The sequence below is a fragment of the Glycine max genome, chromosome 11 (genome assembly GCF_000004515.6).
Source record: "Glycine max cultivar Williams 82 chromosome 11, Glycine_max_v4.0, whole genome shotgun sequence".
NCBI classification, from domain to species: Eukaryota; Viridiplantae; Streptophyta; class Magnoliopsida; order Fabales; family Fabaceae; genus Glycine; species Glycine max.
Window position 1 is genome coordinate 1180577 of NC_038247.2, and position 18895 is coordinate 1199471.

At 28.9% G+C, this 18895-nt stretch overlaps 2 protein-coding genes and 1 non-coding gene across 6 annotated transcripts; 1 reads left to right on the forward strand and 2 right to left on the reverse strand.

The window, feature by feature from the left end:
* Nucleotides 1-3489: 3489 nt before the first annotated feature.
* On the reverse strand, nucleotides 3490-4522 carry LOC121173013 (uncharacterized). 2 transcript variants are annotated; one of them, XR_005887066.1, is made up of 2 exons: nucleotides 4149-4223; nucleotides 3490-4010 (listed from the first exon to the last, which is right to left on the reverse strand). XR_005887066.1 is itself a non-coding variant. In XM_041006542.1 (2 exons), exons 1-2 carry the CDS (start codon nucleotides 4363-4365, stop codon nucleotides 3659-3661), a joined length of 465 nt encoding a protein of 154 aa, XP_040862476.1. In that variant the 5' UTR covers nucleotides 4366-4522; the 3' UTR covers nucleotides 3490-3658. The 2 variants fall into 2 exon arrangements, 1 of the variants encoding a protein (XP_040862476.1); XM_041006542.1 differs by lacking the exon at nucleotides 4149-4223 and adding an exon at nucleotides 4253-4522.
* A 3108-nt stretch (nucleotides 4523-7630) lies between these two features.
* On the reverse strand, nucleotides 7631-7703 carry TRNAA-CGC (transfer RNA alanine (anticodon CGC)). The gene has a single exon. It is a non-coding gene; the product is annotated as a tRNA-Ala (tRNA).
* A 6725-nt stretch (nucleotides 7704-14428) lies between these two features.
* LOC100527913 (putative E3 ubiquitin-protein ligase UBR7) lies at nucleotides 14429-18659 on the forward strand. Of its 3 annotated transcripts, none has more exons than XM_006590415.4 (6): nucleotides 14429-14642; nucleotides 14829-14958; nucleotides 15953-16111; nucleotides 16709-16969; nucleotides 17506-18177; nucleotides 18434-18659. In XM_006590415.4, the coding sequence occupies exons 2-6, from the start codon at nucleotides 14878-14880 to the stop codon at nucleotides 18521-18523; spliced, it is 1263 nt and encodes a 420-aa protein (XP_006590478.1). In that variant the 5' UTR covers nucleotides 14429-14642; nucleotides 14829-14877; the 3' UTR covers nucleotides 18524-18659. The 3 variants fall into 3 exon arrangements, with proteins under 3 accessions (XP_006590478.1, XP_006590479.1, XP_003538132.1); XM_006590416.4 differs by having other exon boundaries at nucleotides 14429-14639; XM_003538084.5 differs by having other exon boundaries at nucleotides 14429-14631.
* Nucleotides 18660-18895: the final 236 nt, after the last annotated feature.

An 18895-nucleotide genomic window follows, 5' to 3' on the forward strand; every position in this document is an offset into this window, starting at 1 on the left:
TTTATAATGTCTTTTTTATGAGACTCTATACAGTATAAATATTTTATTTATTAGAAATAATTTTATTATAATCAAATAACATCATTATAGATTGTAAAACTCTTATTTATAATATGTTCGATGTAACATTTAAATGTGCCTATATAATTATATTCACATCAAATTATTAAAAAGACTCATAAGCATCTTTATAATACTTTAAGAGGATGCACGTCCAAGAGTAAAAAATATCAATTCAAATATGCATTTAATGCAACTACTCATAATTCAAACTTAAAAATATTGATTGATTAAAATAATTTTATACTAAATGACTCATTTTGATCATTGATTCGTGTTCACATTCGGAAACACCAAACAGTGAGAAAGGAGTGTCCTATCCCAAGCAAACTACTCCCCCAACTTTTCGTATCCATCAACCTAAATATTTTTTCGTGATGTAAAAAAAAATTTAAATAAAAGACTCAAATTTTCTTAAATATATAGTTGTTCAATCATTTTTTTAACTTTATCATCTTATTAAATTATTTAAATAGAAATTATATTTTGAATATATTTTCTATTTAATTTGAACCCAAAATTTCCCCTAAATTTAGGTACTTTTATTTATGAAAAAATAAAATGATAAATATATACCTTATTTTAGGATGCAGAAAGCTTTTTTTTTTTTAGAGAAGGATGTAGAAAGTTTAAGAAAGAAAGAGATAAAAATTTTAAAATGATATAAAAAGTAATATAATGTAGTAAAAAGAAAATAAAAAATGTAGAAAAATTATTACTATAAATAAGTATACAGTTTAATTATTTCTTATATAGTTTCATTCTCATGCACTATTTTTTATAATTAAAAAAATATAAACTTTTAAATAAATTTTAAGATAACTATTATAAGAATTAATAATTCTATCATATATAATAATAAGTAACGTAATCAGATGAAAATATAAAAAGCATTTACAACAGTGGATTTTAATTAATTTTTTTATATACGTCAATAGTTTGTACGCCAAATGATAGGAAATTTGAATATTTATACGAGATGTTTAAGTCGAAACCTTGTGGCCATCTTTTTCGCATAAGATTTTCTCATTGACTTCAAATGTGGACGAGCCAGCAGTATTCTTGGGATATTATAACTGTCTTCAATCATCATCAGACTCAAGCCAACTGTCTCCTCATTCCTTTTCACTTTACCTACCTCCACTAACTATTAGTATTTTTTTAAGTATATTTCTCAAAACAAAAATGAGCTACCATTTTAAAGTATAAGATAATATTAATTCTTATTTATCAATTATATTATTATTTTACTTTAATTTTAATTATTTTACACATTTACAACATATTTAAATGATGAAAATAACTAATACTATAAGTAATAATAATAATACAATAATATTTTTTAAAATAAATATAGTATTTATATTAAGTAATGTAATTTTTTTTATTAAATATCTATATAAAAATATTTTACACTAATAATATATAAAATATTTATTTATTAATTTGTGTATAACAACTTTAACCATTAAAAAGAACGAAAATAATAATGAGAAGCCGTTAGCAACGGTTGAATTGTTTTTCTTTGATGTACTGTTGAATGGGGCACTTATGCTACCGTGTTCGTACAACCAAGGAACATGGAACTCGAATATGAGTGAATGCGAAGCTCTAGCCAAAATCATTATAAATAACGACAATCAGAAAGAGATTCAAAAAGAAAATTAAGAAGACATAAAACAAAACATGGAATCATCTGAACAATCATTGCATGAAAATTTAACCGGGACCGACAAGGAAGTCAAATTCATTATGATCCTTTTTGCATTCATAAATTTGAAAGATATAATTAATGCACCATGCTATTTTTTTTATAGAAACAAATCATTAATTAAAAAATTTTACATTATCATTTAATCATATTTTTTATATAAAAAAAATTATTAATTTTTTAAATTATTTTAAAAATTATATTAATATTAATTTTTTATAATAATAATATAAAATTATTTTATAGGGTGATTATAACCATTAAATTCTCTTTTTTTTCTGGTAAAAGTTTCAGGAGAGAAAATGATGTTTAAATCCATGCTTGCTAGATATGAAATTAAATTGGGAGGTGTGAAAGTAAAAATAGACACAATAAAAAATGAAGTGTGCATGTTTTTGGCATGAAAGTAAGGTGAAAGATTTTTTTTTTACAAAAATATCACATGCACCCTATAGAGACTGACAGAATTGAATTGAAAATAGTGTGAAATGGATAAAGAGAGAGAGAGTAAGGCTCTAACTTAATTATCACTTGTCAAGTGAGAAAATCTATTTTCCTCTGCTCAACTAATATGTTGAAGTTACATTTTTTACATAGATTATTTATTTTAACACGTTCAAATTTAGTTAAAGAATGAGTAAAGACCATGTATCTTCCCTAAACCTTTGTATTATATATATATATACATACGCACAAAGATGTGTTACTTTCTCCATTCAATTTTAATTGACGACTAAAGTTTTGATGCAAAAGTAACAATTATATATCCCTCGACTTTTATATTAATTATATTTTCATTTATATTTTTTATTTTCTCTTTTCACTTCATAATGAAATTATAAATGATTAAAAACATAATAAGAACACATATTAATGTTTCACTGATATAATAACAAATCAATTAAAATGAAACCGGTCATTTTTTTCTAAAACTGTAAAACTTTGATCAAAATGTAATCGTAGGAGAAATTTGGTAGACTTTTTTTCACAGCAAAATTTGGTAGACGTTTCAATCTTTGCGGATAAACCAAGTTTTAATGCTTATACGTATTTACCGTCTGTAACCGATGAAGCATATGGAATAAAGGTATAAGGATGGTGTATACACATTCTGGGGTTAAGACCGTTAAAGGGATTTTTTTTTTACAAAATTTTGTAAAGAGATTTAGTATATTATATAGAATATCAATTTTTATATTAATCTTTTTTTCTAGTTGTAAAATCATTTATGTTGAGGTGAGTTACTATATAGGATTATTCTTGTAGAGAGGTGATGCTTATCCCATCACCCTCAGTGTATAGGATTGTTCTCATGTGTATAGGAGTGGTGATGCTTATCCCATCATTTTGGTGAGTTGTTATTTTAAATATTATTTAAATTTTAAATTGACTTAATTAAAGATTTAAATTAATTTATATATATAAAATATCAACATAAAATAAAATTTTAACTAAATATGTAATCTTATAATTAATATTTTTCGTCAAAATATCTTTTTTTATATATCAATCATAGACATTAAATTTAATTTTTGTACTAATTTCAATAGATTTTTTTTAGGTAAAGGAGATGTTAAATATAAAATAGATATAAAATAATTTTCTTTAACATTTTGAAATAAAATTAAAATTTTAGATAAATGATTTACGATGACTATTACATTCATAACTTAAGATTATGTAGTCTTATTAATGAAGAAATGATTACAAATAATAAATCATGTCTTAATAAAATTTATCACTTAATAATTTAAATTGACAAAAAATATTAAAAATGTAAAAAAAAAATGAAATTCTTAGGGGCATAAAACAAAGGTCTCATTGGCCTTATGGTTTCCACATCCCTGCAAGGTATCACATCCTTCTCAAAATGAATGGAAGCAATATTCACATGATCCTGATAAGGAGTGGAGTGTGGTGATAATTGAAGAATTTCTCAGCCTTAAAAATCCACTCCATTATTGGTGATTGACCATCAAAACGGAGAAAACTCAATGAAATTTCCTTCACATTTGTAGCAAATGAAATCAGAACTGAATGGTTAACTGGAGTATTCAGAGTACCTCCACTTGAGCTCAAACCACCAGTGGTCGCCGCTTGATTATGAATCAATAGTTCTATGGATCTTTGCATCTGATCGAAACGATCTTGTAATTGCTGGTCCTTGGAACGTTGGTCCTCCATCCACGCTGTCAGCATTGCAACTTGTGATTGGAGTTGTTGAAGATGAATGCGCTCGCTATGCTCGACCATAGATGACAATGAAAGCACCAATGAAACAGTATAATAGTATTGAAACAAAAATAGAGCAATTACAACAGAAATTTGAAAAGAACCATCCACAAGATTATCAAGTAGAAAAGGAAAGACAATTAACGGTAAAGAGCAGCAACCACGATCTCCATTTCAGCTAATGACGATCACTTGAGAATGAAGTACAAGAAGGTTTTAGAAATGGACAGCAGAAAAGATGATCAGAACCTTATATTTTCTCTCCTTATACTTGTACTTTTCCTAACTTCCATGCTATGCGAATGTAATGCCGCGTGTACCTCCTTGCTAACAAAATTGCGAGTCAAAATTCTTCCTTCCATTTCACATGTTACAAACAAGTTCTTAAAAATACAAATATTAAAGATGAATCTTAGAAGCCTAATCAATTATTGGAAGGCAGAAAAATATATTGTTCTCCATTTCATAGTAATCAAATCAAGTATTTCTCTCCGTACATGTGCAATAATATTGAAAGAAAACAATAAATTAAAAGTAACGAATGAAAATTTAAAATAAAAGAATAAAAACTAGACTCTGATTATTTGGTGTTTTTTGGGAAAAAAAAATTATCTTGTGTTTCTCATTATTAGTGCCTACCTTAGAAAACAAAGGCCTGGATTTGACCGGGTAGAGAGTTTGGTCAATGGTGAACACCTAATCGACCGACAATTTATAAAACAAAAATACAAAATGGGTGCATTACGTAGATATCATATTATAAACAAAAATATTTGTCGTTGCATGCCATACATTTGTGAGGAAAATATTGGTGAATTTTTTACATAAATAATTTAAAAAAAATATTATTTAATCAAATGATACAAGTCAATTAATACAAATTATTATTTGCAGGTGAGAAATCAATTCTCTCAGATCAATTTCTCATCTCTTTATTTTTTTTTCAATTTTAAGTTATGAAGTTAATTAATTTTTTAATTTAATGTCGGTCAAGCTAAAGCTAAATACATGTTTATCTAGAGGATGTTTGATATCAAAATAGTATTATGCATGAAAGAGTTTAGCATTAATTAAGCCAATGCAAAATACCTATATTAGATTAAAAAATGTTTATTTTATCAAAAAAATACTTTTAAAAATATAATTATTTTTCCATTCATATGTACCTTGTTATTAAAAAAGGCATTTTTTAAACGTAGGTCAGAATTTTTGTTATTTATTTATTTGAGTTTTTTTGTTTTTTTAAATAGTTTTCTAATTCTTTTGTCACCCTTTGTTTTTTAAAAAAATTATGTGTTTGTTTTTTTTAATTGTTTTTTATTTTTTTGTTACAATTTTTTTAAAAAAATTGAGTTTTTTTTTTGTTTAAATTTTAGTTTACTAATTTATATATATTCATTTGAAAGAATATAATTTATATACACTTATGTAAAAAATTGAATATAAAATACATGCTTAAATCAATTAATAGATCAAGTTAAAATTTTAAATAAATTAAATCAAAGTTGAAAATAAAATCTATAATCAATTATATATCAAACTCAATCGTTACATTTTTTTACCTATTTATTATCATATTTTATTTTTTTACATGTTATCATATCATAAATCTTATAAAAGTTATATTTTTTATAATTATTTTTTTCTATGTCCTTAGATGTAAATGCTCATCAAATATTTTTTTCTCTAAAATGATATCACTTATGACATTTATACATATCAAATTTTTTGAATGACGGAGAAGAGAGTAACATTGAATAAAATTTTAAAAGTTGTTTTTTAATTAGAAAAAAATTAAGTTAGTGATAAAATTAATTTTATTTGATTTTCAAAATTTAATTTCATAAAAACATTTAGCTTATTAAAAATAAGTGAAAAAAATATAAATGATAATAAAAAAATAGAATGTAACAAACAATCAAAAGAAGCTTAAAAATATAAAAACAAATTCAATTGAAGGAAGATTTTAAATTTAAATTAATACAACAACATTTTACAAATACAAATAATATGATATATATTTAATGTTGTTGGCTTGAAGAGAACAAATTTTCTCTTTGTTACTCAAATAAATAAAAAAAATAAAAACCAAATAAAAATATGTAATTTTTAAATAAAAAAATAAACAAAATAAAGAACAATTTTAATTAGGAATCAATGTAGTAAGGCCGTTACCGTAAAAATAAAACATGTTAAAAAATCAATTTTTTTAGAACAATGATTTGTATCATAAATATAAGTAACAATTGGATTGTATCATTTGAATAAATAATAATTTTTTTTATTATTTATGTCAAAAATTCACAAAAAGGAATAGATATTGTAATCACAGAATTTACAATAAAATATAATTATACACTAAAAGATTAAGCATCAACTTAACTAACCGAGTAAAAATGTGTTTTTAAATATAGTTATTAAACATGTATTTAGTGTCAATTTGATCAACGTTAAATTAAAAAATAACGTTATGAAATCGATTTTAAATAATAATAGATGTAAATAATAGTTGGTTTATATCATTTATATAAATTTTTTATTATTATTTATGTCCAAAATTCAAAAATGGGTGAGGTCATAAGTCATAAAAAACTTGAATTAATGTAAAAATGAACAATAAAGACTAGGAGAATAGCAGTTGCAGTTTGCAAATTAGTGATTAGTCGCTTATCTACCTATTTCTGTGTTGCACGTTATAATGGTACAACCTAAAGTAGGGAGCTTTACTTTTTTATCAGCAATGTGTTAAGTAAGTGACACTGTTTTTTTTTTTTTTTTAGTTTAAGTAAGTAACACTGAAATAACGCAAATCAAACATTTCATAGCGATTTAAAGTGTTATTCTATTCTTTCTGTCTTGTTTAAAGCAAAAGTGGCTTCAGAATTTCACAATATGATTCGTGGCATTTGTGTATTCGTTTTCTCTGTGCAGGTATAATTTCCGAGATTTTAGTTCTTGTCCAGTCCTTGCTTTAAGGGAAAAAAATATGCAATAAAACTATCTTCTGGTAGTTTATCCAACAAAGTTGGCCAAGGATTTGGATAAGAAGAATTGGGCATACCGCCATAGACTCACATTTTAAAGATAAGAATAAGATCAACAATGCTTGGCCAACAAGAGGGACAATGTAGATATTCAATAATGATTTTGACGATTTTTTTTAAAAAGATATTTTCAGCTGGGATCAATTACTAATTCTTTAATATATTAAGATTTATTTAAAGGATTAATCTTTTTTAATAAATATTTTTCATATATACGAATAAAGAATTAAATTTATGATCATATATATAAGGATAAAATTATTTATCAATCATGTCACGTATTATTAATATTTTGATTAGGATTTTGAAAAACACATAAAAAATTGTAATATCTAATTAAATAATACATTGCTTAAAAAAATTAAACAATACAAAGCATTTAATAAAAATTATTAAGACTTTTTAAGAAATGTAATGTAATTTAATTGATAAATTTTATAATTTATAAAAAGTCTTCTAATATAAAAAATTTGATAGATTATTTTTATGTGAATTTGATAGATTTCACATAATTTTTTAATATAAACTTTGGAAATAAGTTTTTTTAAAAGAAAAAATAAAAATTAAAGCAATTTATATTATATGGAGGTGCGGGGAATCGAACCCCGTGCCTCTCGCATGCGAAGCGAGCGCTCTACCATATGAGCTACACCCCCACGTTGCTAAATGTTGTAACTATAAGCCTAAAATAATATTTAATATTGTTCTATAATCAATGGCCACATTTTAATATCATTATTAAAACATAAGCCATCTCTTATCAATTACTTTATTTTATGCTGACGAAAATCAGATATCTTCTTTGGCCATTGAGTTGTTGGGGGTAGGATTCATGCATTTTCATCTCTCATTTTTCCTTAATGATGTATTTTTTTATGTAGTTGGAATTTTTTTTAAAAAAAATATTTTAAAAAATGTTATTTTTTTCTTTTAATTTAAGTTTTAAACTTTTCTATGGTTTCTTTAATTTCATTTTCAAAGACGTATTATAACTCTATCGAGTCTTTGCAGAAAGGAAATTGTTAAGTCGCATTACATCTTTTATTTAATTTATGTTATTCTAATGTTAGGTTAATTATTAGCTATATTGTTTATTTTTACAATTTTGTTCATGGCACTATTTGTATAGTCATGTGTTAGTGTGGACAAAAGATCTTAGAAAAATAATTAATTATTTGTATGAGACTTATTCGATAGTAAAATCCTTTTTTAGGAACTGACAAATGATGTTAGAAAAATACATTAAACAAGTTGTCAGTATTTTGTTTCTCTGCTGTCAGACAATCATAATGTCCTATTTATTAAAATATGTACAAGTGTAAATATAAATAATAAAAATCTATTTAATATTATTATTAACATAAAAATACAATATGATATGGTTTACGTTGCTCTAACATGTGGGTTATTCTCTTTGAATCAAGTAACTACAATTTCCTTTCATATTTTTTTGGCGAATTGGAGGGAAAAAGAGTCCCCCAGAGATCAATTAATAGCCTCGCGGAAAAGTGACAGATCTTACCTATGCTAAAATAGCATTCGATAAAAAAATTGAGTCACAAACTCAAAAATTCTTAACTCTCTACCAAGATCTAAGCCAAATTTGGTAAGCTTATCAGCTGCCTGGTTAGTCTCCCTAAGGGAATGGAGCCAAACAAATTGTCCTCCTTGTTCTTCAAAGGCTTTAATACTTCGAACCAAGTAGGAGCAAGGGTGATACGTTGTGCAACCCTGGCTCATAAGCAAAATAGCCACATATATATGCGTCTGATTATACCAACAACTGAGTAAACCCTCTACTCCAGGCAATCTGAATCCCAAGTAGAATTGCCCACAGTTTCACAAATACAACTGAACTTCCAAAAATGATTTATTTTGACACCACCACAGGATATATCCAAGGCAACATCAAAAACCTAGTCCCAAATTCTGCCCATAATTATTACAAACTATAATGCATATTCAAACTAGTTCTCTGAATCATTCACAACAACAAATTTGAAGAAATTGTCAAGCTATAAAATATTAATTATAAAATCCCTATGGTGAACAAAATGTTAGTTATAGGTAATTTTGTCCATAACTATGCTATGCCTTTCATATTTTGTCCATAACTACGTTATGGACATAACTATTATGCACTTCGTGTTTTATCCATAATTATATGTTATGCCTTTCATATCATTACAAACAAATTTTGAGTTTTTCTTCCTTTTTTGTTATTTGGCATATTCCAACTAGTTATTTGAATCATTCACAACAGAAGCAGATAACTTTGAATTAAGTAGCTACAATTTCCTTTCATATTATTTCAAACTATTTATATGAATTGTTCTTTCTTTTATGCTGTTTTGGTATAATCCAACTAATATTCTAACTAGTTTTCTAAATCATTCACTGCAGTACATTTGAGAAAATTGTCATCTTTTACTCTGCATGAATATATAATTCCTGCACTGTTACTTATACTCAAGTCACATATGCTCATTAAATATTGCGTGAAATTGGTGCAAACTACATGCATTTTATTGATGCTAATACAGTTGACATTCTTATTTTTATTAAAATTATATTCATATATTTTCCATCATACTTTTATCTATCTTATTAATTGATTCCAACAACAAATTTAAGGAAATTGTCATTTTTTACTCCCCCATAAAATTGTAATCCCAACCCAAAACAAAATGCTACTTATAAGTAATTTTGTCCATAACTATGTTATGTCTTTCGTATTTGGTTTCGAGTTTTGTTGACAATTATTTGTTATGACTTTCATATTATTACAAACTATTTATGAGTTGTTCTTTGTTTTTTGTTATTTTGGCATGTTCCAACTAGTTTTCTGAATCATTCACAACAACAAATTTGAGAAAATTGTAATTTTTTTATTTTGCATGAATATATAATCCTTGCACAGAACAAAATGTTACTCAGTCGCATGTGCTCATTAAATAATGCGTGAAATTGGTGTAGGCTATAGGCAGTTTATTGATAATAATTAATACAATTGACAGTCTTGTTTCTATTAAAATTATTTCATAAATTTTCCAGTGTGCTTTTTATGTATCTTATTAATTGATTCCAACAACAAATTTGAAGAAATTGTCATTTTTTACTCCCCATGAAATAATAATTCCTACGCAGAACAAAATGTTACTTATAAGTAACTTTGTCAATAACTATGCTATGATTTTCATATTATTAATTACAAACTATTTATATGATTTGTTCTTCTTCTTTTTTTTGTCATGTTGGTATATTCCAAATAGTTCTTTGAATTATTAACAACATGTGCAGATAACTTTGAATCAGGTAACTATAATTTTCTTTCATATTATTTAAAGAGAAAAATGTTATGCATTAATAGTGTATATTGTGAATAGAATCATCCACAAGGACTACAAAGATGAAAATTGTGAATGGAATGAATGGCATACCATGGCTTTGATTTGGAGAAGAGAAGAAGCATCCAACCTGTAAACCCGTGTCTCCGGTGAAGCCACAAACCTGGCCACCATCAGCACATTACTCACGCGCGGGCTCGTTCCACTTCAACTCAATATCATCGTTTTAAGATCAAGCAAGAAAAACGACATCGTCTTTGGATTCAGACTCGAAACAAAACCCAACAATATCACCTCACACTCATCACACCACAATGACATGTCACTGAGAAGCCACCACGAGAATATCAACAACGAGGAGTTGGAGTTGGATTCACTAAGACATGAAATTTGCGGGAATGGAATTGAGTCTGTTATGTTGGAAGGACAACGGAGGAACGTGAGGTTGTAAATGGTCGCGTCAAATGTGAAAAGTGGGTGCAGGGAAAGGCTTAAGTTGTTGTGAAGAAAACGCATTGGGAAACAACCTTCGGGGTCATTAACCTTAACAGTCTGGGCCTTGTAATTGATGCTTTTAACCACCAAATCCCCCGAACCTAGGAGGTTTAGAATGGTTCGGTTCAGTTACGGTTGTCGCATGAAAGTTGGAATCTTGGGTAGCTACACCGATGAGAACTTTGAGTTTGATTTGTTTCTTTCAAACCAAATGGAAATTGAATATTGATTTTACCGCATGACATGGTGTTGCAAATTAGTTCCCCTCTAAGAGGGAGAACAAACATAATCAACAATAGTAGACACAACATTGCAAATTTGCAGTATATGAGCTTCTTCTGGTGTGAGATGAAGTGCAAAAGTGTGAATAGAAGAAGAGGTTATAGGTGCCAGTGGAATATTTTGTCTTTGCATCGTTATAGAAGCTAGCTAGAGAGCAATAAATGAAATGAAATTATGAAGACCCAATTGAATGCTTTGTTAACTTCTTTGGCAAACCGCCCTGTCCAGTAATTGACTAGAAACAAAAAAAAAAATGAAATTCTACCTGATGTTGATGATCAGGAGCCTCTTTTTCCTCTAAAGAGAACAAAATATATGTTTAACCATATGCAAATGGGTTTAAAACCAACAAAAGGGGCACTAAATAGTTGCTCCAAAAAAAAAAAATTCAAATGGGTTTAACCATATGGAGTATCATTGAACAAATCAAAGTTGATTTTGTTCCAAAAAAAATCAAAGTCTTGTTAGAAATAATACAAGTTAACTAGAAAATTTTCATGCCAATATTTCCGAATTTAAATAAATATTAATGTATAAAAGAGAGATATTAGTATTATCAAATAATGATAAATTCTGTACATGTGTCTTACAAATATAAAGCAGTGATTTTTTTATAAAAATTATATATAAATAAATTGAATAAATGAAGTTTTTAAATTATAATATAAGAATGAATAAATAAATAAATAGAAAAAATGGAATTGAGATGTGAAATTAAATAAATAAATTATGTGAGTGAACTTCATACTTACCATCGATGATTTTATTCAACTCAAGTTTGAATACGGTAAGTCGGACTAAAGAAAAATGGTAAGTCAAAATTCAAAATCATGAACCTTTAGTTTACATATATGGAAAGTGTTGGTATTAATAATTGATAAATTAGCTAGGTTTCCAATCAGAAAAAAAAGAAGAAGCTAGGTTTGGCTGAATTTAAATTGTAATATTTGAAAAATAAAAGACCATTTGAGTATACAAAATTAATATTAAAAATAATTTTGATATTTAGTCTGTGTTTAAACCTTTTTTAAATAACTTATGAACGTCTAAAAAATATTTATGTGATAAAAAATATGTGAAAAAATGTTTTATGTTTGGTAACAATTACGTGTAAAATATAGTTATAATAATGTTTAAATTCAGAATTTATTGAAAGTAATTTACGAAAAAAAAACATTTGTTTCTATTATGCATGGGGTGGGTAACCAGGGTTCTCAAGATTGAATATTGAGCTTGACATAGTAACCAAACTTGATGACCTGAGGAATCTTATATGTGGATCCATAAATTTTCTTAAAAGGAGTAAGAAATATTTTATAATATTATCACTAACAACAGAAATATTATCATCTATCATAAAATACGTAATATAGTAACAAGAAAAAATTAAAATACTTATATTTTTACAAATTATAATTATATTTTATGTATTTTCATAATTTGAAAATATTCTATGATTTTTTATTGTCAATACTATAAAAAAATTAAAGGAATAAATAATTAGGATTAGTGTCAATTTATTTTTTCTTTTTTATTTCTTACATTTTCTTACATTCATTTCAAAACAATTCATCTTATGGGGACAAAATCTATTTTTCTATGGGATCAATTTTTTTTTATTATGTGAGTGGAGATCAATTAAAAAAAATCTTGTGGGGGCAATTGCCCCAACACCCTATATAACCTGGATCCACGAGTGGACATACATAGCATTCTTGGCTGTTAGGGACTCTAGCCAGTTGAAATGTCAAAGCTTGCTTCAGAATATGCATGGAGTCAATTTGCAGATTTATAATACTATTTATTCTTATTAGGTTTAGTATCTCTGACTCGCAAATGTTCTTACCAAGTTTAGTGTCTTTGACTTGCTCCGACCTATATCTCTTATTCTTTCTGTGTGTATGAGCTTCTTCTCTAATGATAGGGGTGAATATCTAAAAAGAGACTCCAACTCTGAAGTCAGTATATGAGTCAAGAGCCTAATAAGGATAAAATATTACTTGTCTTCCTCTGATATCTCCTCTTGCATAAATAATTGGGTCGAGCTTGGACGTGATAATCATCCACAACGCCCTCGGAGGACAATACAAGGTTGTGAAAGTCAGTTATTGCCACTCAATCTCCTATGGGCCGCGATATAATACACTACTTGTTCATTTTTTTATAAAGAAAAAAATCAGTTACTACCTGTCAACTCTATTAGACAATGTGTACCTTCCATTGATTCAAACTTAGTTTGTCCCAAATAAATAAAAAAGGAAACAAATAGTCTCTCTAATGATTGGATTCAAGAAGTAAGCATAATCATAGTAATAAAAACTAATAATTAATATTTATTGATAAAAAAATAGTGAAATAGGTCATATATGAGGCCCACAGAAGAAAAAACACTGGGCTATGTAACAAAAGAAGTTGGGCTGTTGCTTCTTGAACCAAAAGTTTTCTATTTGCATCCTTTTTTGGCTTTCGTCGAATTCATTATACCATTTAGTTGACTTCTGGAATGATCAATCCAAAAGTTTTAAGAAAGCTCTAGGAAGGTACAGGAAGCAATTTTTGAGGTACTGAAAGCATCAGCCTTGAAGTTGCCCACGCATCCATCAACTGTATATGGCTAGAAAAGCTTTGAAAAAAAAAGAGAGGCTAGAAAAACATGAAGCACATCGAAAACTTTCAAACCAATTTTCAGGTTTCGGCGTAGTAAAGCAAGAGCCAAGACAACAAGCATAAGCCCATAAAAAAAATAACTAACTTGTATGTCATTTTATATTTATTAACTAACTTGTTAGCTAATTTCACTAAATATTTTAAATCAATCAACTAGATTATAAGTTTTAAACTAGATTTGTTAATTTTGCTAAACACATCAGGTTGCTAACATTTTTAAGGTGTCAAATGCGTGAAAAATTTATTATTTTTCAAAATAATATACTTATTATGTTTTTTTTTTATAGAAAATAGGTACTTTTTTATAAAAGATTTTTTAGGAGTATCAACAAACAATTTAAATCAGATTAATTTCATCGAAGTTGGAATTGGGAAAGTATATTTTAGAAATTAAAATCCCTTTATACAAAAAAAAGTTTTGTGACTAAACTAAAATATTTTTCACAAGAGGAAAAAAATAATAAATTTTAAAATGAATGGTACTATATGGTAATTTGGAGGGAAGGATGTAAACTCCCAATATCCCTGCATCTCTCGGAATATATGGCGGGAAAATGTCCGCATGGTCCTTACTCCACATCACTCCATATAAAAGCCCTAATTCTCTTTCTCTTTCTCACACCTCATAAATCACAAAACGCACGCACGTATACTTTGCTCTGCTCCTTACTCCAAAGTGCCCCTCTCTCGCGCTTCGTCTTTCACCACCGTACAATTTTTCCGCAGCTTCAACGCAACCTGATCGAGCAATTCCAGCATTCACTCCGCTAGCGTCTTTCACTCATAAAATTTGGTGAAATAGTGGTTATTCCGCTCTTTATTCTCCCCCCTTCGTTTTCAATTTCGCTTTTGTTTTCGTGTAATCTAGGGTTTCGCATTCCAAGGTTTCCATGCTAGGTTTTCTCGAAAGGAGCCTATAGCTTATCCACATGCTTATGATTTAGTTTTTCTTTTTTATTTATTAATTTTGGCCTCTGTGTTGTATTTTAGGAACGTTTCGTGAAACTCCCAAACCAGAAGCCGAAGTTTCCAAGTGAAAATGGACGGTACGTTTGACGATGAAGCTGAACCGGCCGTTACAATCCGCGAGTACCTGGAGGAAGTTGAGGAACGGGAACTGGTAAGTCATTTTCTACATCCCTGCTATATATGAATTTATTTTATATGTCTCTGAGGTTGGTTATTTGATGTAGTTTCTTTGCGCCTCGTTTGGTTTCTAAGGCTATTTCCAAGATCTCTGTTACGATTATGAACTGTGCGTGGTAATGTTTTGCTTTTGCCATCGTTATGACAAAGACTTGTATCGTTACTCGAGTTTTGGTCCTTAAACCAGTAATCTGAACCTGATAGCTTCACTAGAAGATTTTGGATTATCTGTCTGTGCGAGTAACGTGACAGTTACTTGTTAGGGTTTTGACAATTTTGCGGAGGCATTTGTTAAGTTGGTTTGGTGAAATACTGTAAATTATGTTCCATCTTCCAACTAAATTTTAAACATCGTTTATCCTTGCTTATTACTTGTCATTTTTGTTAATCACCTAAGTTAGGGATCAGGAAGTGCATTTGAAATTAAATTATTTTTGCCATTTTCTAGTATTCTATTATGGACTACTACTAATGTGGCATATGCATGTTTTTTCATAGCATTATTGTATAATGATGACTGTCTTTCCTACATCTTCTGGATTGCTAGAAATGAAGCCCTTTAAATCTCCTGAAATCTTGTGTGTTGGCTCAATCTTTCACTTATGCTGAGATAGTCTTTAATAATCAAGATAGTTTATTATTCTTTGTCTTTTCTGGTTGTTTCCAGCCTTAATTCCATTGTTTCAAGCACAGTTTTGAGTATTAGGACAGGACAATGTGTATGTGAAATACACTACAATATTGTCATTTGATTTGCATCTAAAGTGAGATTGTTTCCTTCTTGTGGACTTTGCTGTATTGGAAAGAGGCTGCTTGCTAAGAATCAAGCTTTATAAACAATTGTGATTAGGCAGAAGCTATTCCACTTAATGTTGACTTTATTATTGTTATGATTGATTCTGTTATACCCAGAACACTGTGATTGAAATGTTGACAATCATTGGCTTTTTCATTTATTCAATTTGCAGGAAGCTGATTTAGTTTTGGGGGGTGATGATGGCAAGGAGTGTACCTATAGCAAAGGTTATATGAAAAGGCAGGCAATTTTCTCTTGCCTCACCTGCACTCCAGATGGGAATGCTGGAGTTTGCACAGCTTGTTCATTGTCTTGCCATGATGGTCATCAGGTAGTTCTTTTCCTCTGAATATAGAATTTTGGATTTCACTACCATAGAACTGATAATGGATATGGATTTTTTTATTAATGTTTCCTATTTGACATTGAATTGTGAGTATTACATGTTGTGCTAGGTAAATCATGTTTGATTTGATGAGGGCAGCAGGTTTTTTGAGTGGAGATTATTAATTACACATGTCTAATTTCCACTGGTGAACCTGAGATATTTTCCTCAAATTTTCAGTTGTTGATCTGTCACTAAATATTTTATCTGAAGTCTGCTGGTCCATGGTTACATACTAGGGATGTTACCATCTTACTCTTTAACTAACAAGTAGTTTGTTATAAGGATTGGTACATTTATCTACAGTGGCATGATTTTTTCTTGTGGACCATAAAGTTGATTGTGTTGTGAAATATTGTATTGTATTACATGTTTACTTATATTGGGCATGTTATGATACTGGGACTGATACACTTTATGTGGAATAGCTTGAGCTTTACTTACCTAATAATTAATTACTTGAATATAAACCCAGTTTAATTTTTGTGTTGATCCAATACCCATACTGATAGACTATGGTTTTGTTATTGTTGTGTTTTGAAGATTGTAGAGCTATGGACAAAAAGAAACTTCAGATGTGATTGTGGGAACTCAAAATTCGGTGAATTCTACTGCAAGATTTTCCCAAATAAAGATGTAGAAAATGTTGAGAATTCATACAATCACAACTTTAAAGGTTCATATTGCACATGTGGTCGCCCTTATCCAGATCCAGATGCTGAAGAACAAGTAGAGATGATACAGTGCTGTCTATGTGAGGACTGGTTTCATGAGGAGCATCTTGGTCTTGAGTCTTCTGCGGAGGTTGGTATTTTGGAATTTGATGTTTTAGCTTCTCTTAACCTTTTTATTTTGTGTTATCAACTTCTTGTACTTCAGTCTTCAATGATGAGATTTTTATGCAGTTTTTGGAAAATAAAAAATGCAAGGCCTTTTTATAAATAGAGTTGCCAGGTTTTATGTTAAATCATACTATCAGTTCATGTTGATAATAATCCATGTAGCTATGAAACCAAGGTATCTATAATGATGTAAACTGAAGGGTTTTTTCCATTGGTTTTTAGAATGCTGGATGTCCTGCTGAACTAATAGATTTAGGTTATTGACAGCCATTTGCCACATGTTTCTGTTGCATGAAAAATTTAATATCAGGCTATAAGTGTTAATGGAACCCTTGTAAAGTAGAAAAAAGACTTGAGCTTGAGAGAACCTACAAAATTGACATTTAAAGATATAAATAATATGATGCTGTTGATATGGAATTTATTTGCAATTGATTTTCATGTTGTGCTAAATCTTATTGCCATTCTTGCCTTTGAACGGCATTTTTCTGAACTCAGATTCCTAAAGATGATGAGGGAGAGCCAATGTATGAAGAATTCATATGTAAGGCATGCTCTGAGGTATGCTTCTTTCTAAAGTTATATCCTGAAGAAATATGGGCGGCTGGAAAGCAGCCAGACGCTACTGTCCAAATTAGCAAGGACAAAGGTGTCTTGGAAGACATCCTTTCAACTTGTCGGTCTGAAAAGCCAACTTGTGATACTTCATGTTGTTCTCCTAAAGTTGATGATGTACAAGCTACAGTTGATTCAAAATCTATATCTGATGGGAAGAGTTTGTCTCAGGGAGAAAATTGTAATGGCAGTATGGCTTCAAATCAATGCACAAAAAGCACCGATTTGCATGTTAATTGTCTCCTTAGTGTTAACATCATCACTGTTTCCCCAGTTTTACCTGGTAAACCAATGTTCCTTTCCAAAAATTGGAGACTTGCTCTATGCAAATGCAATAATTGTTTGGAGTTTTACGAGCAGAAGAAGATTGCTTTTCTACTAGACAAGGAAGACTCAATAGCAGAGTATGAGCAAATGGCCAAGCAAAAGAGAGAAGAAAAATTGCAGCAACAAGAGGGTGCTGAGTTAAGTTTTTTTAATAAACTTGGACATGTAGAGAAAGTGGAGATCTTGAAGGGCATTGAAGAGATGAAAGATGGGCTTCGTGCTTTCCTGGTATGTTCCCAGACACAGCATAGATTTCTTATATCATGTTCTGTTGCTCGTTCAGAAAGGTAACACGAGTTCCATTGGAAAAATGTGACAAGTGCAAGGCCTTGTTTAGTTGTGTTGTGGTTGATTATGTTATATTTTGTGACAGGTGAATGGCCTTGTTTAGTTTTGTGTTGTTGATTATGTTATATTTTGTGATAGGTATATGGCCTTGTTTAGTTTTGTGTTGTGGTTGATTATTTGTTATATTTTGTGACAGGAGTCTGCAGACTCGTCAAAGCCAATTACTGCTGCTGATGTCCACCAGTTTTTTGATGACATTAAGAACAAGCGTCGCCGTGTACAGTAGTGAGTTTTTGATGTCTTTGCCTTCAAGGACTTGTTAGTAAAAACTTTCAGACTGTTAAGAGTTTATTTGTATTGTCTGATGTTCGAAACTAAAACTCTAAAAGCCTGCATGCTTTATGATATTTATATTACAATGCTCTACTTGTATTAACTTTGACTTACTAAACTCGTTTTGGTTCCTTTGAGTTAATTTGGATATAACATATGGCTATTAGATTCTTAGACTAAAGATTCTTTTAGCAACAAATTTTTTTTGGGTTTCATTTTTTAAGAAGTCAATGTAGTCATAGACATTTGAAGTGCGTCTAGATAACATCTTCCCACACTCCTAAATCAAGTCCTGTCATTCAAAAATTGTGTATAACTCCTTTTT

Bases quoted from the DNA above. Each gene is read 5' to 3' on its own strand.
- LOC100527913 (XM_006590415.4), top strand. From the start codon at position 14,878: ATGGACGGTACGTTTGACGATGAAGCTGAACCGGCCGTTACAATCCGC. The intron at 16,970-17,505 runs GTTGGTATTTTG...TTCTGAACTCAG, and splicing joins GTCTTGAGTCTTCTGCGGAG to ATTCCTAAAGATGATGAGGG. The intron at 18,178-18,433 runs GTATGTTCCCAG...ATTTTGTGACAG, and splicing joins ATGGGCTTCGTGCTTTCCTG to GAGTCTGCAGACTCGTCAAA.
- LOC121173013 (XM_041006542.1), bottom strand. From the start codon at position 4,365: ATGGAAGGAAGAATTTTGACTCGCAATTTTGTTAGCAAGGAGGTACAC. The intron at 4,011-4,252 runs GTTCTGATCATC...GGTCGAGCATAG, and splicing joins ATAAGGAGAGAAAATATAAG to CGAGCGCATTCATCTTCAAC.